This window comes from Oryctolagus cuniculus, chromosome 11 (assembly GCF_964237555.1).
Source record: "Oryctolagus cuniculus chromosome 11, mOryCun1.1, whole genome shotgun sequence".
Taxonomy (NCBI): domain Eukaryota; kingdom Metazoa; phylum Chordata; class Mammalia; order Lagomorpha; family Leporidae; genus Oryctolagus; species Oryctolagus cuniculus.
In genome coordinates this window covers 17,473,109-17,497,273 of record NC_091442.1, presented here as the reverse complement: position 1 = coordinate 17,497,273, position 24,165 = coordinate 17,473,109, and the positions used below count along the sequence as shown (strand labels likewise).

At 42.9% G+C, this 24,165-nt stretch overlaps 1 protein-coding gene across 5 annotated transcripts in view; it reads right to left on the bottom strand.

The window, feature by feature from the left end:
- CHD6 (chromodomain helicase DNA binding protein 6) overlaps positions 1 to 24,165 on the bottom strand; it is a 241,382-nt gene that overhangs the window by 69,803 nt on the left and 147,414 nt on the right. For all 5 annotated transcript variants that reach the window (XM_008274447.4, XM_070051833.1, XM_070051832.1 and 2 more), the window contains 5 exons: positions 23,779 to 23,955; positions 22,988 to 23,131; positions 19,152 to 19,407; positions 18,024 to 18,234; positions 6,133 to 6,328 (listed from right to left, as the gene is read on the bottom strand). In XM_008274447.4, coding sequence (XP_008272669.3) covers positions 6,133 to 6,328; positions 18,024 to 18,234; positions 19,152 to 19,407; positions 22,988 to 23,131; positions 23,779 to 23,955 — 984 coding nt within the window. The remainder of the gene's footprint in view (positions 1 to 6,132; positions 6,329 to 18,023; positions 18,235 to 19,151; positions 19,408 to 22,987; positions 23,132 to 23,778; positions 23,956 to 24,165) is intronic.

The following is a 24,165-nucleotide window of genomic DNA, read 5'->3' as shown; positions in this document are numbered from 1 at the left end:
CAAGTACTTTGCCCACACTGCTATAGATTCCAAGTCCATTTTCTATGTGCAAGTTATTTTATTTCAAGGATTTTCTATTTCTCCCGACACACATGCCTGTGTAGGCCACTTACAACGAAGAAGGGGTGTTGGGGCCATCCATGCAGTAGAAACTGGGTAGGAGGCACTAGGAAGCTGCCTCGCCTCAACCATTTTTGCAGGCCTTTGGTGGAATCTCCCATTTCTAGCTCTAAGATTTATTCCTTGGGTATTATCCCCTCTTAAAATGGAAAGTTCTTTGGGAAACAGCAAACTGATTTTCCTTTTATACTGTTTTTATCATGTGGTTAGTTCATCAGATCAAACCAGAGTCTTGAGCACTTTGTTTTTTTCAGGACCTAGCATGGTGTATCAGGCTCAATAAACAGACCAGTTAATTCAGTCAAGAACTGACTGAGAACGGGAAGGAGAGATGAATTCGGAGCACGGGAAAGGAGTGCTTTTGGGCAACAGAAAAAGGGAGTTAAAAAGCATACTGCAAGGAGAGCACTCAAAAGAAACTAACATCACTTTACTTGGGACCAGTGCTATTTGATAAGCAGATCCATCCCCATCCTGTGCTACAGGCGTGCCACTTAGGATCACTTCCACTCAATGCTGTCATACCTTGTTCTCTGTCTGAAACAGTCTTCCTTCTTATCTCATAATTTAAGAGCTTCTCACCATTTAGCCTCATATCACCCTCTTAAAAAAGCCTTCCTATTCTACTTAAACTGGTACACTCAACTCCCATCACTTTTATCCCCTTTTATTTTCCTTTTAACAAGTGCTGCTCTCTGTAACTTATTTATTTCTTGTTTATTGTCTGTTTATCCCATTAAAAGGAAAGCTTCATGAGAGCAGGAACTGTCAGTCTAGCTCACTGGTTGTATCACCAGAACTTTTAAGATTTATTTATTTGAAAGGCAAAGTGATAGACAGAACAGAGAGATAGGTCACACAGAGATAGGTCTTGCATCTGCTAGTTCACTCCCCAAGCCTTAACAGCCAGGTATGGGACAGGACAAGGCCAGGAGCCAGGAACTCCATCCTAGTCTTCCACTTGACAGGGGTTCGAGTATTTATGTCACCTTCCATGAGCATCCTCCCAGGCCTATCAGCAGGAAGCTGGATTAGAAGCAAAGCAGCTGAGACTAGAACCAGCACTCTGCTATGGGATGCTAGCATTGCAAGCAGTGGCTTAACCTGCTGCCCCACAATGGTGGCCCCATCTCCAGTATTTTAAATGATGTGTGGCACATTCTGATGTTAAACAGCCATTTGCTGAACAGACAGCAAAATGGAGCATTTATGCATACATTTATAAATTCTTATTTTCTTACAGCAAAGGAAATCTAATAGGTATAATTCTCCCAGCTCACGCATACATACTGTCAAGAAGCCAGTGGTGCTGGCAACATGGTGAAAGGAGAGGAAGTGGTGAAGAGGACCAATTCCTCTCCTCTGGAGCAGCATGGCAGGCTCCTGCTTCTTGAAGGGGGCTCTTGCTCCTTAGGCTGGATTTCCTCCTCCCTTTCAAAATGCTGCAGACAGGCGGCAGGTGCACTGCCTGTGGCTGTGCTCTTGGTGGGACATCTGCTCCCAAACTTCCTGAATTCTACCATCAGGGACCTTGGCAACAGAAAGGACATGGAACCATGCAGTCACTTTTATTCCGAACCCTGTTCAATGCTAGGGATCTCTTGCTTCAAGGTGTAAAAATCCCTTCAGAGAATAAGAAGCAGAGGTACCACAGAGCAATGAAGCAGGAAGGTACTTGAGGCCTCAGTGAGGGGGGCAGGACAGCCTGTGATTCCCAGGTCGGGCTTTGCCCTTAGGACTAGCAGCAAACTGGCTTCCTCCTAAGAGGAAACCAGTTCTTCATTTCTCTCTCTCCTTCTCAGGCTGCTGTCACGGTCCTTTGCTACTTCTCAACCTCAGGTCCTGCTGTTGCTGAAGTACCAAGACTGAATCACAGCTTGTGTCTTCTAAATGAAGGCAGAAAAGATGATTTTACACCTCTGAGCTTCTTACACACACTGGTGCTAACACCAACATGGTCAAGGTTTGAGAAAGAACATGGCATCTGGTATCTCTAGGTAAGATCTTCCCATTCTGGGAACCCACGAAATCACCTTCCTTCTGATAGTACAGATAAAACAATAATACTGCTGAGATCTTTCAGTAGTAACTTTAGTCTCTTTTAATATTCCTAAGTAGTGCCCAGTTCCTATCCTGGGTCCTAAATGAACTTGTACGTTTGGAGGATTTGGGAAGGGGAACTTGATGCTAGGCAGAAAGAGGTAGGGAAAAAATAGTGCCTCTCTAGCCACACTCCCTTATCCCCCTTCCACTCACTAACCCAAAGGAGGGACCTACTTGGCCAATAAAATATGGGACAGGGATTGAGCCTGTATAGGCTGGGCCCCTGCCCTCTCATCTCCCAAGGAACACAGGAGCCTCCCCTCTGTTGCTGACAGTTCCCCAGGCCAGCCACTGCTCTGCACGTGGCTGTGGGCAGTTTTGGTTGGCTAAGTTTAACACATGGATGAGTGTGCTTGTGCAGGAGGCTCAGGAAGCCTGAACCTGGCTACACACTGAGCTGTAACACCTGATCTTCCTTTACTTTACTTTACTCTCCCATATCCAGGCATGGGAGAGGGATACAATTTACTGAACTTCTCAGACTTCAACAAGAAAACTCAATCACTTAGGCCATTCATTGATGAAGCTCAGATTAAATAAATATCTCTAGCAAGTCCTCAACTTCTAATTCTATCCACAAAGCATAGAAAACTGCAGCAAAAATGATCAGAGGAGAAGGCTGAATGGATCTTTGCCAATAACGAAAAAGCAGAAAAAGTAACGCTGTTTTCTGACTCTCAGCTGATGGATCTCTGCTCTCCAGCTGTAAACCTGGTTTGTCTGCAGCTCTGCCTTGGGTCTTGCACCCATGTTAGCTGAGCCCAGCTCCCTGCAATCAGGTCAGCTTCATTCTCCAGACTCTGAATTGGGTGCGGGATCAGGTTGTCCTGACTGGAGACAAACCACAACCCATCCCAGATCCTGCCAGCCTGAGACCAGAGTGCGCTCTCACGATTTATAGCATCTGAACTGAGCCTTCTGGAGACTCTACTCAGGATGAGTCTTTGTTTTCGTTTTTTTTTTTTTTGGCCCAGATATTTGTATCAGGCATTATGTGTCACAGTCCACTCCTAGGTAAATGTTCTTCGACTAAACCCATCTCCCAAAAGCAATCATCTTAAAGAACTACAGGTGACTGAGAGCTTTTACTAACTGATAAAAAGAGTGCATATATGTACATGAACGATTGTGTGTGGTTACCATGACCAGTTTCACAAGGTTAATACTGGGGACGGGTCTGGTTAAGCATGCTTTGTCTGTTAGGATCTCATTTCACTCATCTTCATGGTTGATTCAGCTGCAGTCTCATGAATCACATGACAGCTTCAAAGTCCCAGCCTCCACACTTTCTCTCCTACCTCACATCTGCAGGACATGGTGCAAGGGCAAACGCCAGAATGGGGAGTGTGTGCGCATGGTACACTGGTCTGTGGGTAGTCTCCAGCCCTTGTGCTATATCTCCTGTACAGCCCACTGTCCCATTCACCAATAAGTACTGATTTGGTTTCATGTCCTAGAATTACTGTACATTTCCCAATTCTTTTCATTTCTACCCAGTCTGGTCTGACATTTGAAAAATCAAGGCTAATTCCCTCTGAGTTATACAATTTTAATAATAATCAACTAACCCACTTACCCAGCCACTCCAGAAATCAGTGAGTCAAGAACAAAGAAAACCATGAGTTGAAGAATGCGAACTCTGATCCTGACCCAGAGTTGCCATCACCATCAACTCCCTTGCTCACTACCTCTGCTGTGTCACAGTGTGAGCTCCCACCCTGCATCACCCTTACTGCTAGTCTTTGTTTCTTCATTCAGATTGAGCATTAGGGGAAGTTCAGAAACTGACTTAGGAGATTAAAAAAGCAAACCGCATCATCCAATTTCAGTTTGGACTTCATTGCTATTCCTTACTCCATCTCTCACCAGCTCCCCAGCAGTAGACACTAAACACAGTAATTCGAAAGCTTCCTGTTTCTTACCAGACTCTTGACTCTGGATAGCCTCTCCCACCCACCCTGGTCACACCTCAGGTAACTTCATCTGTTCCAGGTACTAGGCTTGAACGCTCTCATTCTCATCCACTTCATTTCTTTTTTTTTATTTTTTATTTTTTATTTTATTTTATTTTTTGACAGGCAGAGTGGACAGTGAGAGAGAGAGACAGAGAGAAAGGTCTTCCTTTGCCGTTGGTTCACCCTCCAATGGCCGCTGCGGTCGGCGCGCTGCGGCCGGCGCACCGCGCTGATCCGATGGCAGGAGCCAGGAGCCAGGTGCTTTTCCTGGTCTCCCGTGGGGTGCAGGGCCCAAGCACCTGGGCCATCCTCCACTGCACTCCCTGGCCACAGCAGAGGGCTGGCCTGGAAGAGGGGCAACCGGGACAGAATCCGGCGCCCCGACCGGGACTAGAACCCGGTGTGCCGGCGCCGCTAGGCAGAGGATAAGCCTAGTGAGCCGCGGCGCCGGCCCACTTCATTTCTTGGCATTGCGCCTATTCAGTTGGTCATGTTTAGATTTCACCTAGGTAAAGTATGGTGATTCTAAAATCTTTGCCTGTAGTCATGACCGGCCTCCAGATGCCAACCCCATCCTTCCAATTTCACTCCTGAACATCCCTCTCAGTTACGTGCAGGCTTCAAATCAGGGCTGACAGTAAGCTGATGAAATACTAGTTTTTGATTATGATTTTAGTGTTGGTATATGTCAATCCTTTAAAAACTGGTTATTCACTATATCTTGCAACTCGTCTTTGACCCAAGTGTCCCTTCATCAGCAGAAAGGACTCACGGTAAGCTATTCATAACGCGTGGCTTTCTTTGAAGTGGGATGGTGAACACAGCTTCCCACAATCTGCTTCCTGATGATTTATTATATTTTTTCTTAGTTTCAGACAATTGTCACCAACTCAACAATTTAAAGCATTGGTTTTCAACTAGTGGACTGCTTTCTTTAAACAAAAGTTTATTTAGAAACTGACTGAGTGAGTAAGAGAAATAGAATAACTCTGCAAATGGGTGGGCAGGGAAGGAGCCCAGATAGCTGTCAGCTTGGCTCCTTCTTTCCTGCATCTTTCCTCCACGGTATCCCCTGGGGTTCCTCTTGAGTTTCGTGCAGCAGCAGCCTCCAAATGTTTTTTGATTGATCGCCTGTATTACGAGAAATGTTCTGAGCCATCTGCTCACCCCTCCCCTCCACAAACAATCCTAGTATCAATGAATATTCAAGATACAATACAGAACCACAGGGATGAAGTTAATCATTGATGAAATAGATGCACACTGACATTCTAAACAGTCTTCTTGACAAGTTAGAATATTTTTTGGCTGACTTACTGTCCAATCTGGTTAGAATGTCATTGTTTTTACTTTGAAGCAAAGTTGATGAAGAACTCCAAACCAGGCTGTGTTATTTTCTTGCTGTTTATGGTAGCTTTTTGTACCGCCTTAAAGCCAATCTTTGCAGTAACCTTTTAAAGCCACCTGTTATTTCATTTGGTTAGAACTAGAAAACAGAATCTGTAGAGTCACTTAGCTAGGCACAGAGAAACTGTTAATACAGCTAACAAACTGGTGAGGGTGCTGCTGTTCTCCTACTACCCCAGGAAACTATCTCACCTCTCCAGGTTTACTCATTTACTCTACGTGACATATGACCGTCTAATAAATACACCTTGAGTGAAAATGTCAGAATCAATCTATATATTAAGAATTAGAAAATTAGTCCAGTTTAATATCTTTCTTTATGCCTAATAATAATAAATAGCAGTTTTATCCTGTATTTGGAAATCTGTGGGAGGGGCTGACATTTACTCTTCATTTGGCTTCCCCTCTGACCAAGGCCCTACGCCTGTCATCTGGCTGACACCACAGCCTGGAGCATGGCAGACACTCCACAGCCAAGCCAGGCCCTGTCATGATGTTATGGGATTTAGGGGTGGCTAAGGTAAAGAGCAATCATCCTAATGGTTACCTGCAAGTCATTTTGTGGGTTCCAGTCAGAATCAAATATGATGCAGGTATCAGCAGCTGTGAGATTGATCCCCAGGCCTCCCGCTCTGGTGCACAGAAGAAAGACAAAGCGGTCTGAGTCTGGCTTACAGAACCGGTCGATGGCTGCCTGGCGCAGGTTTCCCCGTACTCGCCCATCAATTCGCTCATAGGTGTATCTGAGGGGACCCAAACGAACGAAAGCCCAGGTGTTAATCATGATGTCAATGGCGAACAGCAAACAAAGCAGGAAGCTGTTGACTGACAGCCTTATATCCCTTACTTCTAAATTCCAAATGACAACAGTCTAGAAGGGACCCCGCCCCTTACATGTGCAGCAGGACAGACACAACTGCACAGCAAAATGTTCCCCCTCTCAAAATGAACAAAAAACAAAACAAAAAAGCAGCCACAAACCCAGGAGGACTGAAGAACTACAAATACAAAATATTGACACCCACAGCCCAAGAAACTTAGTCTTGATTATCTCCCACTTTATATTCATACTGAATAATCCTAAGACCAGGACAAGCAAATTAAAGCTCCAACCATGGACTCTCAGCAGTGCTTTTACAAGGACCCGAAGTTCACAGCAGTCTCTGGCAGCTTCTGGGTGACTGGAAGAAGAGGAGACTGCTGAGCAGTCCTTTAAGGCTGGGCTGGCATTTCTAACCTGGCAGTTCCTCGAAGCTTCAGAGGGGCATGGCAAAACCTCCAAGTTTATAGGTAAAATCAAGGTCTCTGGGCAAAATATTGCCAAGCCAAGCAAGCTGGCATAAATCACTAAAAGGGTTTCTGAGGTGTGTTGGTGATGCTGCAGAATATTTAGAGGAAAATTAAGCAGGGGAAGTAAAGCTGAATATCATGAGGTAGGCATACATCTGTGTGAATAATGAAGAAACAGGGTGGACAGCACAGTGAAGGGCAAGCAAAAGAGAGTAAGAAATGAAGGCGTTCTGTGGGCACACTGCTACTGTCCTTCCAGAGAAAACCCAGATGGGAGGGGCCTTCACGATGGAGATCACAGAGTTAACAAAGCAGATACAGCAGCAATCTGCACAGTCGCTGATGAGCCTGATTCTGTTCTTGTTCACCTCCTGACAACAAATGAATTAACAAGGGGAAACATTACTTGGGGCTCAATTTTGACTCATAAATAATAGGAACCTTGTTGAGAAAAGGACCAGTTCATCATAAACCTGACAACAGCCAAGACCATGAACCCTGGCAAAGACCTCAAGTGTTAAAAAAAAAAAAAAATTTACCAGTAGCCCAGAATTTGGGAATCCGGATCTGTAAAACTTAGATAAACCACTGGTAAGAGAATAAGGACAGATGCTCTAGGGGTAGATGACAGTGTGGGGAGGCTCTGGAAGCCTAAGTCTGCAATATAATCCTGTCTTCCTTGAAATAAAAGGAGAATCCATGTAAAGAAACTGCAATACAAGTAAAGAAGGCTGACCAACTCGAACTTATAAGGGACAGGTATTCAGTAAAAACATGAGCCTGGAAATGCTCTCTTCCTTTTACAAAGCCAAGGTGCAACCACACATGGAATTATAGGTGTGGTTCTTTTGTTTCTTCTCCCTTTAATTTATTCAAGAAAAATATTATATGAGAACTGTGGTAGCAAATGCAATGGGTTGTGGTTTCTTCTTACTTATTATAATACCCTATTTCTATGGGAAATAGAGTAGGAAACAAAGCATGTGCGTTCTATAGATTTCTTTATTATCTATTACAGCCAGAACAACAATTTCAGAAGCATGTTACTGTGGTACATGCTTGATATGCACCATGACATTTAACTCTCATAATAATCCCATGAGGTAGTGAGGAAACTTAAGACTAAAAAGCCATGCAAGCAAAATACCTTGCTCAATCACCTTGGCTGGGTAAGTTGAAGCCAGACTCATTTGATTTACGATTTTCACACAGTATCCTACATTTCAGTGCAATATGACAGAAAGGTTTCCCTAAACACTTAAAAAGAGAAAGGTAAATACAGAACTTTGGCAAACTTTAGGAAACGTGTAACTGTAACAGACGATGGAAGCAGAATCTATAATCAGGTACCAAAATGATTAGATAAATCAATGCTCTGGAGATCTGTACCTGGTTACCCAGAAGATTTTGGCAGTGTACTGATATGCTGGAAGGAGAGGCAGGATCTGGAGTCAGAAAGTAGGGTTGAGGCTCAATTAAGCAGTAACTGCTGCCGTCCCTACCCACACATCACACTTGTGAACCATTAATGCTTCAGGACAGAAGAATGGATGCTCTCTATAAGATACTCTGAGTCATCAGAGAAAAGCTACATGCCCAGGGATCAGAGTGAGGCACAGCCTTAATGGAAGGGAGAAATCGATAAATAGTGATGATACAGATCAGCCATCACCTAGGGGGGAAAAACCCATAAAATTAGATAGCAGTGTTCTGCTAGCTCTGATGTAACAGCTTTAGAACTTGAGCAGGATGGTTTGAACAATAATTTTCATTGCTATCGCTTGTTAAGTTTGGAGGGAGTGCTTTCAAAGAACATGAAACTAAATTAAAATAAAATTATTTGAGGACTTTAAAATCACTCTTCACTCCCCTCTCACTTCTGCGCCAGATCCTCTGGCTGTGCTCATTCCTGTATGAATCCAGCACAAAATTAAACAAGAACAAATCCAAACCCACAGCTGGAGAGGAAGAGAGGCTCAAGAACAAAGAAAACCTTGAGGGCGAGTAGGTCTGGATAAAGAACTCAGGCATCATGAAATTTTCCACACCAGACTTCAGCACAGTAATTAACCCTCTGTGAAAACAGTATCTTGAAAGGGATCCCTAGGAGCTGATGTGGCTCATCAAACTGTAATTCTGAGTCACTGTCAAATATCAATGAGAAGCAGGTGGCACTCTGGAAAACCCCCTGTGTGACTGGCCAGGAGGGAAGGGGCTACACATTTCTGGCTAAAGAAAAATTGACCTCAGAGGGCCTGATGGAAAATGAACAACATTTTTGTCTCCCGGCAATAACCAGCTGGAAAACATAAAGAGGATAAAAAAATCCACTCACAGTACCCACAAAAACATAAAATCCTTAGGCTTAAATCCACTAAGAAACACACAGGAGCAGCCACACAACACTAGGAGCCATGTTGTTCTGTTCACTATGATATCCGTGACATCTACAAAGGTTCGAGCACCCATCAGTGCTGCATAGAAAAGATGTAAGTGTAGTGAACAGCACATTCCTGAATTTTGCAAAGAAGCCAGTCCTACTTACTTTGCTCATGAGAGCCAATAAAAATCCCATGGAGATATAAATATATATATATATGTGTGTGTGTGTGTGTGTATATGAATCTTTATAGATACATAAGTGTGTGTGTATGGATATATGTATTTGTGTAGACACATACATATATCCATACACACAAACATACACATACATTTTTCTGGAGTTAAGGGCTGGAGTGGCCAGAGATGGTTTAAAGAATAATTGTGAAGTTCATCTGGAGTAACACATGAGCAAAGGAACAGAAATATTGATCACAAGACTAGAAAGGCTAGACACACACCCAGCATATACAGTATCTTGGTATATTTCATGAATAGTATTTTATATGAATGGGGAAAAAGATGACCTGTCTTAGTAACAGAAAACTAGGGCCACTTAAAAATAAAATTAGACTTTAATTAATGCCATATATCAAAATTACAGAAGAACTGAAGAATGAAAAATAAGAATATCAAAGAAATCCAGGCAAAGATTATAAATTAACATGTAAATTTAATTCTTTGACCTCCCCAAACCTTTAGTAAAACTTAAGAGACCTAACTCCATCTCCCTATTAAGTCCCCAAACATAAGAGAAGGGATAAAATGTTGGAAGCTGGAAAGCAAGGCAAGTGGTATTCGATTTGAAGAAAGTAGAATCCCAGGCAAGACACAATAACCCAATGGATCAGACACTGGCAGCGCTAGGTATCTTGGAAGTACGGATGCAAAGAGCTTAAACACAGGGGAACCCGTAGAATGTCTGCTGCAGAAGCAGCCTCTAGACTGGTTGTTCTAGCCTTGAAGAGGGTAAATAAGGAACAAAGCTGGATGTACCATACTGAAAGAAGGGACGAGAGAGAGATTTTCAGACACCCACTCCTCCCTTCTCACTCAGCTTCAAGTATCATCAAGGTTCCACCTGTTAGGCAGGAGAAAGGAAGGAAAACAGCCAACAAATTGACATAGAAGGGTCTCCAATCAAATAAATGGTCCAGCCAGACAGTGCTAACACACGGAGAGAGTGAGGCCCACTCAACACGCCTGCCTCACATTCCCAGAGCTTCCAACAGACTTGACAGTGCCCAGGTCTGATGGCCCAGGACACCAAACATCTGAGGAAAGTCCAGCCTGAAACACAGAAGCTCTAAAATGTTCGGACACACCAACCCCCCAGCAAGTAACCGCCACAAAGCCAACAAGCAGAAAAACCTACCTGAGGGTACTGGAGAGTTAATTTGGCCAGGGGGAGGCTACTGATAAGGCAGCAGAGGTGCAGGGCAGTGACAACTCCTTTCTGATAGGCACTGGGGAAGGAGCTCAGGCAACTGTGATTGCCAGGGAGTGACAGAGAAGATGGGGCGCACCAAACTCTGGGAATACACTTTGTCTGAAGTCTGGCTGAGCCCTTGCTTACACAGTAAGTTACCTGAACTGACATAAGAGCTGCTACCTATCAGAAACACTGACAGAGTGCACCAGAGGCACGCATTCGGCACAGCATGTAAGGTGCTGCTTCAGTAATGGAGTGTCTGGGTATGAGTCCTGGCTTCCAATTTTTTTCCCCGAAGATTTATTTATTTATATGAAAGAGTTAGAGAGAGGGAGAGGCAGAGGCACAGAGAGAGAGGCCTTCCATCCACTGGCTCACTCCCCAAATGGCTGCAACAGCCAGGGCTGGAATAGGCTAAAGGCGGGAGCCAGGAGCTTCATCTCAGTCTCCCACGTGGATGCAGAGTCCTAAGGACCTGAACCATCTTCTGTTGCTTTCCCAGGCGCTTTGCTGGGAGCTGGGTCAGAAGTGGAGCAGCTGAGGCTCGAACTGGCGACAATATGGGATGCTGGCTATACAGGTAGCACCTTTTACCTGCTACACCACAGCACCAGGCTCTCTGCTTCCAATTCTATCTTTCTGCTAATAAGCACTCTGGAGGGATCAGGTGATGACTGAAGCAGCTGGATCCTTGCCACCTACATGGGAGATTGAATTCTGGATTCTGGGCTTCGGCCTAGCCCAAACCCTGCTGTTGCAGGCATTTGCGGGGAGTGAACCAGCAGATGGAAGACTTCTCTGTCTGTCTGCCTTTCAAACAAATAAATAAAAACCTCTGCAAATTAAAAACTGACACCATCTTCAGAAAAATGTAAAAATACTCTCCACAATGTAATGTTCATGATGACCACTGAAAAACTCCAATTTATGTAACATGAAGAAACAGGAAAATGTGACCCATTCTCAAGGGAAGAGATGATTAACAACTGCCAAGCTTATCATGTTACAATTCTGGTAAGAACTTTAGAGTAGCTATTATAATTATGCTCATGAAGCCAAGGAATCCAAGTACGGACATATAAAAAATCTCAACAGAGAATCAAAACACTAGTAAACCAAGGATCAAATGAAAATCTTAGAGCCAAATATACAATCTTTAAAATGCTGAGTGGGGGGCCAGTGTTGTGGCACAGAGGGTTAAGTCACTGCCTTCACCAGGATCCCAAACAAGCGTACCGGCTGCTCCACTTCTGATCCAGACCCCTGTTAATGTGCCTGGGAAAGCAGTGGAAGGTGGCCCTAGTACCTGGGCCCCTGCACCATATGAGACCTAGATGGAGTTCCAGGCACCTAGCTTTTGCCTGGCCCAGCTCTGGCCATTGTGGCCCAGTTGGGGAGTGAACCAGCAGATGGAAGATCTCTCTAATTCTGCCTTTCAAATGAGTAAATCTTAAATAAATAAACTGAGTGGGCTCAATAAGCATGAAGGAAACAATAGAGAAAGTCAGATAAAACGAGACAGATAAAACAACAAAGAGAGACACAGAATCAAAAACAAAACAGAACCCACACATCTGTGGGACATGATCGAAAGGTCAAATACATAGGCAATCAGCGTTTCATAAAGAAAGGAGAGAAGGACAAAAAGAAGAAAAAGAAACGGAAGAAATAATGAGAGAAGCGTCTAACATTTGATAAAATGAATGCACAGACAAATTCAAGAATCTCAGTGAAATCCAAGCAGGACAAACTCCAGACACCGCAGTCAAGCTGCTGAAAACCAGGCAGTGAAGGACGATCGTGGACCTGGTCAGAGATGAGCGCATCGCACTCACGGAGTGACAGTCTGAACAACTGTGGAACTTCTCATCAGAAACCATGGGGGCCAGGATGCAATGCACTAACACTTGGAACTGTCAGAGGAGAAAAGTCAATCTAGAATTACTTATACGAAAGGTATATAAACAGAGACCAAAAAAACTATGACACGGAGAAAACAGAGACAGATAAAAATAATTCTATCAGGTTTTAACCTCAGAAAGTTAAGAGACAGCATGGCACTTGTGAAATAACTAGTACCAAAAGAACTGAAAAATTAGATGAAAATATTCTTGGAAATTAAAAATATAATTACAAAAAGAAAAAAAAAACCTCAGAGATTCAAGTTGGAAGATAAAGCAGAGGGTTTCTACCAGAAGGTATTGGAAAAGATAATGAGACAGAAAATAGAGAAAAGAGAAAAATCAGAGGATTAGTCCAGAAGGTCTAACAGGAGCACCATAAAGAAAACAAAACAAAAAGAAATAATAAGAGGCCAGCACTGGGTGTACTGGGTAAAGCTGCCGCCTGCAGTGCTGGCATCCCGTGTAGGTGCCAGTTTGAGTCCTGGCTGCCCCACTTCCGATCCAGCTCTCTGCTATAGCCTGGGAAAGCAGAAGATGGTTCAAGTCCTTGGGCCCCTGCACCCACATGGGAGACCCGGAAGAAGCTCCTGGCTCCTGACTTTGGTTTGGCTCAGCCCCAGCCATTGTGGCCATCTGGGGAGTGGACCAGCGGATGGAAGACCTCGCGCGCTCGCTCTCTCTGCCTCTGCCTATGAAATAAATAAATAAGTCTTAAAAAAAGAGAAAGAATGAAAGATAAATTCAAGAAAATTCCCAGGAACTGAAGGAACTTAGAGTTTAGATGGGAAAGATCTACTTTGTATCCAGTACAACAAAGTATTTTCTTTGGTAACTTTCATAGGGCTAGGGACTAAAGAATATATCAAGCCTCTAAAAAGAAAAAGTGTATCATAGGCCAGGAATCTGAAGGGCTCTGTATGTCTCCCCGGCAACCCTGGGGACAGCAGACTAGAGGACGGTGGGGTAACTGTCAGAATTCTGTAGGAACGGTGTCAGCCAGAAACTCAAATCCAGGCAAACTATTACTCAAGAGGGAGAGTGGACTAAAAACATTTTCAGACAAGGCCTCACACTTTACCCATCATTCATCCTTTCTCAGAAGTTGCTAGAAGAGACTGTCTAACAGTAAAATCCACCAGCAACAGAGCAGACTCGGAAGAAGGAAGGCAGTAGGATGAAAGCAGGCAGATCGCAGACGTCAGCTGAGTACTGGGTGGGAAGGGCACGGGGTGGGCGGTCAGCAGGCGCCCAGAGAAATGGCCCTGAAAAGAACAGTGTGCTGGAACACAAGGACAGTCCATGCACACAACTGAGGAAAGTGCAGCTGAACTGTAATAAGCATACAGAAAAAGAAGAGATAAAAGATAGCTTTTAGTTAAAAGAAAAGTAAAAGATCTACAGAAAAAAAAAGCAAATAGCACACTACATGGTTGGGTTGTGAGTCAGCATTTTTGTTCGTCATAAAAAATGCTGGCTATTAATCTAACCCAAGTATTATGCAGCACAGTGAAAAGACGGGAGGACAGGAAGGGGCGCACGTGGTGGTTATGGTGGGGTCAGTGAAAGAGGGCCAAGTACGTGTCTTCCCCAGTACGAACAGGTAACACCCCAAACTGAAAAATATCGGGAAAGACAGCTAATGGCATTACTATTTAGACATACAGCTGTAAATACTTTGTTCTGTACAAAGTATTGAAATTAATGGCTTTTTTGCTATAGGAAACTGAGGAGAGGGGGAGTAAATTAGGAAATGAAATTTTTCTTAAGTCTAATAGAATGATTTGACTTTTCAAAATGTATGCAAGGGGGCTGGTGCTGTGGCATAGCAGGTTAAGCCACTGCCTGCAGTGTCGGCATCCCATATGGGTGCGGGTTTCAGTCTCAGATGCTACACTGCTGATCAGCTCTCTCCTGTGGCCTGGGAAAGCAGTGGAGGACAGCTTAAGTCCTTGGGCCCCTGCATCTGCGTGGGAGACCCGGAGGAGGCTTGAGGCTCCTGGCTCCTGGCTTCAGATTGGCACAGCTCCGGCCGCTGTGGCCATCTGGGGAGTGAACCAGAGGATGGAAAACCTCTCTCTCTCTCTCTGCCTTTCCTTCTCTCTGTGTGTGACTCTTTCTAGTAAATAAATAAATCTTAAAAAAAAAAGAAAAGAAAATGTATGTAGGGGCCAACTCTGTGTTGCAATGGGTTAAGGCCCCAACCTGCAGCTCCAGCATCCCATATGGGTACTGCTCCACTTCCAATCCAGCTCTTTGCTATGACCTGGGAAAGCAGCAGAGGATGGCCCAAGTCCTTGGGTCCCTGCAGCAGCGTGGGAAACCTGGAGGAAGCTCCTGGTTCCTCACTTCAGATTGGCTCAGCTCCGGCCGTTGCGGCCACCTGGGGAGTGAACCAGCGGATGGAAGACCTCTCTCTGCCTCTACTTCGCCCTGTAACTCTTTCAAATAATTAAAAAATAAAATGTATATATGTGTAACTGCTGAAATAAAAGTTACATTAAAAGGAGAAACGTAATGAAAATACTAAGGTCACAGGAACCCTGTTCAATGCAGCGGGGGTAAAGAGATCACGAAAGAAGTATAAGGAAAATACTTCAGAATTTTCACATGATCTCACAGGTGTGAGGAGAAAGAAGTCTTGTCAAGCATATTAACTCAAGCACTGAAGCATAAATTTAAACATAAATGAGTATTTAAATTTAAAGTTGTTTTAAAACAAAGATTTGACTAATAAACATTTAGAATTTCTAAAAATAAGATAAACAAAAACCCATACTCATAAACAAAGTTGAAAGGCAAAAAAAAAAAAAAACACTGGAGAAAGAATATGCAATATATTCATAAATAAGCCATTTTTATAAATCAACAAAAAAATCAAAGAACAACAGAAAATGGAGGGAGAACAAAAATTAATAGGAATAGGCAATCAATAGGAAAAACAATATAAACAGCTAATAAACACAAAAAACTCATCCTCACTAGTGATCAGACATAGAAATTAAAATAAGAGACAATAATTCAGTTTACTGAACTAGTAAAGTTCAAAGGACAAAAACAGTATTTCTCAGAATACACAGAAAAGCATTCTCATATAGTACTGACAGGCATACAAATAAAACACTCTTTACAGGGTGCTTTAGAAATATCTAGCAAATGTTTTTAAAAATATACATCAGAATTTATCCTAAGGAAATAACTGGAAACACTCATAATGACTATAAAGGGTTACTCATTCAAGAGTCCCTTACAGAACTGGAAAATTGGAAATTACCTGTAATACAGACCATCAGAATTTTGTCATAGAAAAATAAAGGAAAATTTTCATAACATATTAGAATAAAAATGAGTTGTAAAGTAGATTGTAAAATATCTTCACAATTCAAACAAACAAGAAAAGAAAGAAAGAAAAAAAGGCTGAAAAAGGTCAGCCCTCTGGCACAACTTCTGTAGTGGTGGTATTCTACATTTCCATATTTGCAAAAATACTGTAACACTTAAGTAATTTTAACGTAAAATGAGCGATAAATGGTATGGAAAAAATAGCATAAAAGGAAGTTAAAGAGTTTTGTACTTACCTTACCAAGTCTGTTAATTACATTACATTTTTTTGAGTTAAAAAATATCTGTATATACAGTAGTACCTATTTTAAAGATTAAGATAATATAAGAAACAAAGTGTTTTGGCAATGGGTTTCTAAACTATAGTGAACTTGTAAACTACAAATTATCAGTTTTAATTTATTCATAGAGGTTTTCTAAAAAAGAAGAATTTTTAAAGATTTATTTTTATTTATTTGCAAGGCAGAGTTACAGAGAGAGAGAGAGAGAGAGAGAGAGAAAGATAGAAGAGAGATTTTCCACATGCTGGTTCACTCCCTAGATGGGCACAACAGCCAGGGTTGTGCCAGGCCAAAGCCAGGAGCTAGGAACATTTTCTGGGTTTACCACATGGGTGGCAGGGGCCCAAGTACTTGGGCCATCCTCTGCTGCTTTCCCAGCAGGGAGCTGGATCAAAAGTGAGGCAGCCAGGACTTGAACTGGTGCCCATATGAGATGCCTGCGTTGCAGGCAGTGGCTTAACCTACAAGGCCACAATGCTGGCCCCAAGAATTCTTTATATATAAATCTCTACCATAGGAGCTCTAAGAAATTCTTTTATTGTCTACTTAGACTTCGAAGAATTATTTATGCAACATTAAATGTCAGCACATCTATTTCTTTTAAAATTCTTTCTATAAAACATATGTACGTGTAATTTAAAGGGCAAACAGAATCCTAAAGAATAAGGACATCTGTTAAGACACCCTAGATGACTGTGATTTTATTGTCTGAAAACAAAGATTTCCTTTCAAACCTAGCAATGCCTAGGCTACTGGTTCCTGTGATCTTAAAAAGTCTTTTTTCTTAAGGATAAATTTTGATATTTATTTATTTGAAAAGTAGAGTCAAAGAGAGGGAGAGACAAGAGATCTTCCATCTGCTGGTTCACTCCCCAAATGGCCACAATGGCCAGGACTGGGCCATGTGGAAGCCAGGAACCAGGAGTTTCATCTGGGTCTCCCAGATGGGTGGGCAGGGACCCAAGAACTTCGCTGGTCTTTTGTTGTTTTCCTAGGTACATTAGCGGGAAGTTGGGTCAGAAGTGGAGCAGCCAGGACAGGAACTGGTGTCCACACGAGATGCAGATGTCATGGGTGGCAGCAGCTTAACCCACTACACCACAACGCCAGCCCCCTGAGAATAAATATTAAAAAACTCAGTTGTCCTCTTCAGATCACCAACATATCATAATGACTGAAAATCTAAGGTACAGTGTATGAAGTAACAAATGTAACTCCTAACACAAAATCCAAATAACCTACTTAAGATTAAGGTCTTTTTGCCAGCATGAGTGAGGGACTTTAGGTTCAAAGAATGAGTAAGAAAATAAGTTGGGATGTCATACATACTAAATCATAAAACTTTATGGGGCTTGCTGAGAAAAGACATAAAATAACCCCAAATTTCTTCTCTGTGAGTTGTCAGCTTAAGCTCTACTAGAAACTTGATAAGGTGATGCTTTCTAGGGTGTGTTCCTCTCGTTATTTTTAAGAAGCAAAAATGTAATTACATTATTTTCTTAACTTTTCCTAATGCTACTTGAATTCTGTTTCTTCCTACTAAAGAATATAAGCAGACATGTGGGATTTTTTTTTTTAAAGCAAAGCAAGGACTTCATGTCAGGCCCTCTGAAATTCTCTCTAAATGGCTGAACTTGAGTATACTTGGTCAAAAGATCTAAGTCTGAATGTTAGCCATGCTTTGAGGAGGCTCCCTTTCTCCATTTTTGCATGACTTCTTGTTGCTACACTGTAATTTCTGAATAGACCAAGGATATATTAAAATAACAGGGACCACCCAGGGTTGGAGGCAGAGCTCTGACACAGGCCTCACCTTCTCTGGATGAGGTAATCCTCCAGGATGTCGAGGCAGCGCACCATCTGGGAGAAAATGAGCACTTTGTGGCCCCCCGCGATCAGCTTAGGGAGCAGCTTGTCAATCAGCACCAGCTTCCCTGCTGCCTGAATCATGGCCTGGAGCTGGAAGTCAGGGGCATCAGGGCTGTGGGTTTTTCGGAAATCTTCCAGAATTTTTTCCTCTGCCCCTGAAAAGGAATGGAGCAAAGCTATTTCTTGAACAAAATATATTCCTTGACTTGAAGATGGTTTGACTTTACACTCAGTCTTGAATTCTGACCTTTTCTGGGGCTGGCAACAGATGGCCTGATATTCTCTGAAGATGCTGGGCAGCAGCGGTGAGCCACAGCTCCCAGCCAGCCACCCAGTCAGGAGGGAAAACAGCTGATAGGCTACAGTGCCCTGTACTGCTAAGCTACGATGTTTGTTAGTTAAGTGTACTACATCCATTTTCAACTTCCTTCAACTTACAATGGATTTACTGGGATGTATCCCCAGTAGGAGGAACATCTAGATAAAAGTAAAATCTGCTTTCTGGGAGAGATCCTGGGAAAAATGATGTGGATTGTTAGTTCCTGGACCAGCAGATGAGACAGGAGATCCTAGGTGTGCATCCAGGTCTGTGCACAGGGCTCTGTGGTGGCAGGCAGCAGGGCCATCTTACAGAGAATGTGGGTGCTTTGCTTTCCTGGGAAGTCTCTCTAAGTAGACAGAAGATTTGAGATACCATGTCCTAAGGTGACTCACTCAAGTAAAGAAATCTCCCCAGGAAGTTGACAAAAAAGACCCATAAAGACTAGCGGTCAGATAATCGACATCACATTACTATTAAAAAATTTCTCAGCTTGATCTGATGAAGGACGGCCACCTTCTACCAGGCAGAGTACAGACTGTGGGGACAGACAGCTGGAGAAGTTAACCTGGCTCTGTGTCCCTCTAAGTTAGACAGCTTAGGCAAATCTATCAACTTCTCTGAACCTCATATTTGTACTCTGTAAAAACTGGAGGGTAAATACACTGTAGCACATGATGCAAGCTCAATACACGAGATCTTTGATTATGACTAGCTTCTGACAGAGGCCCATGCCCGACTGCCCCAACTCACCATTGATCAGGTAGGGGTGATTACAGCACTTTCTCAGCTCCATCATTGTGTTGATGAGATTGGGCATGTTGTGCTGATTGGCGCCCTTGGTCAGAAAGGAGAAGTTCTTCTCCAGGATGGCCCGGTAGTACTTCTTCTGGATATTGGTCAGTTCTACTTCAATGATGGTCTCCTGCTTGGGAGCTAGGTTCTTTTCCACATCATCCTTCAGCCGCCGAAGCATCATTGGTTTTAGGATAGACTGCAGTTTCTTTACCTGTCCAGGGAAATGAGCTCTATTTACTCATTGCAGTCCTGATAAATGATTACAGGGTTTTCCAACACTCACTATAATCTGTTGAACATCTAACTATGATACTGTTGTAGAAAACTAAAAGAAAGATCATGACTGACCCCTGGAAATGAGGAGTTTATCACAGTACCAAAAGGAAACAGGGGATCTGGTTTTCATTCACAAGTAATTACTGAGAACCTATGTGGCAATCTCACAAGATAAAAAGGGGGAAAGATACAAAAGACAGTCCCTGTTCTCTAGGATGGAGAAAACAAACCTTACTCTTTCCTAATAGACACACATGCACAGTAATTACTTGAAGAATATTTTAAGTCATGTTAGGAGGTACAAGTGAATTATTACAAAGGGAAGACTTAGATGCTGAAAGAACAGAGTAAGAAGTAGAGGCAATCTGGACACGGATTCCACCTACACCCTCTGAGTAACAATAGCAGAAAACGTACTTGGAAGTAGCAGTGTGTAAAGAATTAATCTGTCATATCAGGGGCACTTTGAGCCTAAGAGTGTTCTTTGCTATGATCTGTCTGTTCTTCTAATTTTCCAGGCCTGAACAGCAGATTTGCACTCACTTGACTGTACCAGTGTACCAAGGTGACTTGTTCCCTCTTCCAGGAAGACAAATGAGGGACTCAAAGTCAAAGCACTTCAGTTAACCTAGAGCTAAAATATGGCATCAGATTAACCCTGATGGGAAAATAAAATAAGGGCAAATGACAGTGCAAAGTCAGTTTCAAGTCAGAAAGGGCTGTTCAAAAATTTATAAAGGGACAGGGATAAGCTGCATAAATAAGTTGTGTGCTATGGTAATAATTCCTAAAGAAATAGAAAGTGATTCATAGAGTGGTTTAGAAGAGTGAGTTACTGCAACAGGTTTGAGATAATGATGAATATGCTCTACTTTGGAAACAGACACTTTCTAGAACTTTATCTGTTGTTTTTTAAAATACAAACGTCTCATAGAGGCAGACAGTAGAATGGTGGTTATCAGGGACTGCAGGGATGGGATGGGATGGGGAAGGGGTTTAGGGAGATATCGGTAAAAGGATTCAAAATTTTAGTTAGCTAGCAGAGATCAGTTCAAGAAATTTTGTACAACATGGTGTCTATAAAGCAACAATGTATTCATGAAGATTGCTAAGAGAGTATTCTCACCACAAAAAATAAGTATGTGAGGTAGTACATGTATTAATTAGCTTGATTCCACAACACATACATATTTTAAAACATTATGTTGTATGTGATAAATATATACAATTTTATTTATCAGTTTAAAAGAATAGGTAATTCTTTAAGAAACATAATAATACAAACATTTAATGCCATTTTTTGGCTTTTCTCCTAACTAATCCCAATCTTAAAGCTAAGCCTTTTAGGAGACTGATTTTACCAACCAAGGGTACTTAGGAATCTAATCCCCCACAGGGGTAAGGAATTCCTATGTAAGAACCCAAAGAGAAAAGACACAGCTAGCTCATTGTTAAAGATAAGGACAAATGTCAATCTGCCACATGCTGGGTTCAGCTTTTGCCCTTCACTCGGTTTCATACCTTGAATCATTTAGAGTATACTACATGCCAGACACTGTGCTGGTCAATACAACAAACACAACTTTGGAGAAGATGTGGGCCTTGTCCTCAAGGAGATCATTGTCTAGGAAGAAGAAAAAATGCATACCACAAATTAAGTGCAATGGGAGAAGAGGATGCTTTTCTAATGGTCCAAAAATGGAGAGAGGGTTGGAGCTGGCTTTTGAAGGATCAACAGATACACTGATGTAGAGAAGGGGAATTAAATTTGGTTATTCACTGCTCTCAAATCTGACTTGCATCAGAAGTAGAAGGAAACAGATTGGAACCAGAGTATCCTTTTGGCATCTGTTAGTGAAATCCCCAAACCCTTCAGTCCCCAAATTCTCTGCCCCAACCCACTTTCACACCATTGCAAGATTAACTCAGCAGAACTAATCTCGTCAGTGCTGCAGTCAAAGTCATGCATGGCGTCCCTCCCTTTTAAATTCTTCAATCTGACTTTCAAGGACTTCCCACTACACAATCCTGAACACCTCTGCTTCACACACTCCCCACTTCATTCATCTGGTCTTCAGCTCAACTACAGAATTCCCTACTACAGAATCAATTCCATGGCTCTGATTATGCTGATTTTTTTCCCTCCTTTCTCCACCGCTGAAAACTCACCTGACTCACAAACAAATGTGGCCCCTCTCTCTTTTAAAGTCCCTGCTCTGTTACTGGTTCTTCTCATGGCATGTAAACTTGTCTGGCATTTCTATAATCTCTACTATAGTAGAGACTTCTACCCATAGAAGATAGAAACTTATTAATACCTGTTGTTCTGAACAAACTAGACTTAGGACTGAACATTTGGAAACTGAGGACATTCAGTGGATGTGGACAAGACTCTCCTAGGCACGTGACTGCCTGCTTTTCCTCAGGACTTGGGTATCATGCTACACTCAGGAAGACAGGCCTGGGAACATGCTACAGATTATGTAGGAGGAAAGACAAAGGACGAGGGAAGCAGAAGAAAGCACTTTGCTCCTGAGGCCAGGGTTCAAGCAAAACTTTTGAATGTACAAGGGAGCTCAGTGAAGCAGGATGTCTGATAGGCTACCATTTGATATTTTAGATACTGACCCATCTTCCCTTTGAAGCCATAGAACTGCTATAAACCACCTTCTCTTCCCAACATAAACAAATAGATACAGTAAAGGAGGTAACGTTCATTTTATCAGGGGTGTACGAAATTGCTAAGGGGCTGGCATCATGGCATACCGAGTTAAGCCTCTGCCTGTGAAAACAACATACCATATGGGCACTGCTTCAAGACTTGGCTGCTCTACTTCGGATCCAGCTCCCTGTTAATGCATCTAGAAAAGCAGTGGAAGATGGCCCAAGTCCTTGGGCCCCTGCACCTATGTGGGAGACCTGAAGGAAACTCCTGGCTCCTGGTTTTGGCCTGGCCCAGCCCCTTAGCTGTTGTGGCCATCTGGGGAGTGAACTAGTGGATGGAACATCTCTCTCTGTCTCTCCTCTCTTTGTAACTCTGCCTTTCAAAAAAAAAAAAAAAAAAAACTTTTCTTTTTTTTAAAGATTTACCCACCCAACTGAAAGGCAGAGTCAGAGAGAGAGAGGGTAGATCTTCCATATGCTGGTCCACTCCCTAGATGGCTGCCAGGTCTGGATGGCTCCAAAGCCAGGAGCCAGAAGCTTCCTCCAGATCTCCCACATTGGTGGCAGGGACCCAAGTACTTGGGCCATCTTTCACTGCCTTCCTAGGCACATTAGCAGGGAGCTGGATCAGAAGTAGAGCAGCTGGGACTTGAACCGGCGCCTATATGGGATACCAGTGCTACACATGCTATGCCACAGCACTGGCTCCCAAAAATAAATCTAAAACAAAAAACAAACAAACAAAAAAAACAAAGAAATTACTCAATCTTGCTCCCACAGTGACTCACTTTTTCCCTGATGATGAAGGTGATCATCACACCCTCTCTGCCATCCTGCAGGCCCCCAATTACCTGCTCCTCTGTTTTCAGATCTCCGAACTCCTCCAAGAAAGCAGTCTCTGAAGGAAACTGTGATGGCTCCAGAAAATTTAGCAAACTGAAGAGCTCCTCCACAGAGTTCTGCAAGGGTGTTCCAGTGAGCAGCACTTTATGTTCCTACACAAATTAAAAGCACACGATCAACAGTGTTTGGGATACCCAAACGGAACATTCTAGTGGAGAAAATTAAGCCAGGGCCCTCACTGTGCTCAATTTGAGGCAATTCTGTTCTGTTTTAAGGAAAAGATAGGAGGCCAACACTTCCGAGGCGTATAAATGGATCTACCTTCCTTTTACTCACATCACTGATTCTAGCAACAATTTCATGTTAATTGAAGCAATCATTCATTCATTCATCATTAGAACTGAGTGCCTACCCACCACACAATGGGCAATGGGCCAAGGTAATGATTAAAAGGCCACCATCTTTTGTAACTTAGTTCATTCAGGGACCTGGAAACAAGCCAATTCACATTACATTTCCAGGTCACGAATTCCATGGTATTTAAGGGTCTCCAGTCCCCTCTGGGAATCAATTTGTGGCAAAGGTTGAACTGCTGACCCAGTTGGCAACAAAAAAGAAAAGAAAAAAGAGAGAGAGAGAGAAAGAAACTTGATTCCTACACTATCACAATTACGGAGGGAGAAAAAAAACCCCCAAACCCCCACATCTAAAGTAAAGGGACTCTACACACGAACATTTCCTCCACGCTCCACAGAGGGAACCTGGGCTTTTTTTATGGAGAGACCTAGCAGACTCTCACCAGGGCCATGAGCTTTAGACCTTCGAGAAGTTTGCAGTTCCTGTTCTTCAGTCTGTGGGCTTCATCGATGATCACACAACTCCAGTGAATCTTCTTCAGCTCTGGGCAGTCTGCCAGGATCATCTCAAACGTCGTGATGACGACATGGAACTTGAAGACTCCTGAAAGGGGGTTTCCCTGAGGATGACACAATCAGAGGCTCACCTTTACACCTTGGCCTCAGGATTCTGCTAATGAACGACCTGCTGGATTAGAGGAGGTGGCGGGGGATAGGCTACGGTCAAGGTGAGAAGACAACAAGCACTGCTTTTCCTCATGTGAGAAAGGAGAGAATAAAAGAATGAATGAGTAATTTAGACAACAGAGACCTCACAATGTCAATGAAAC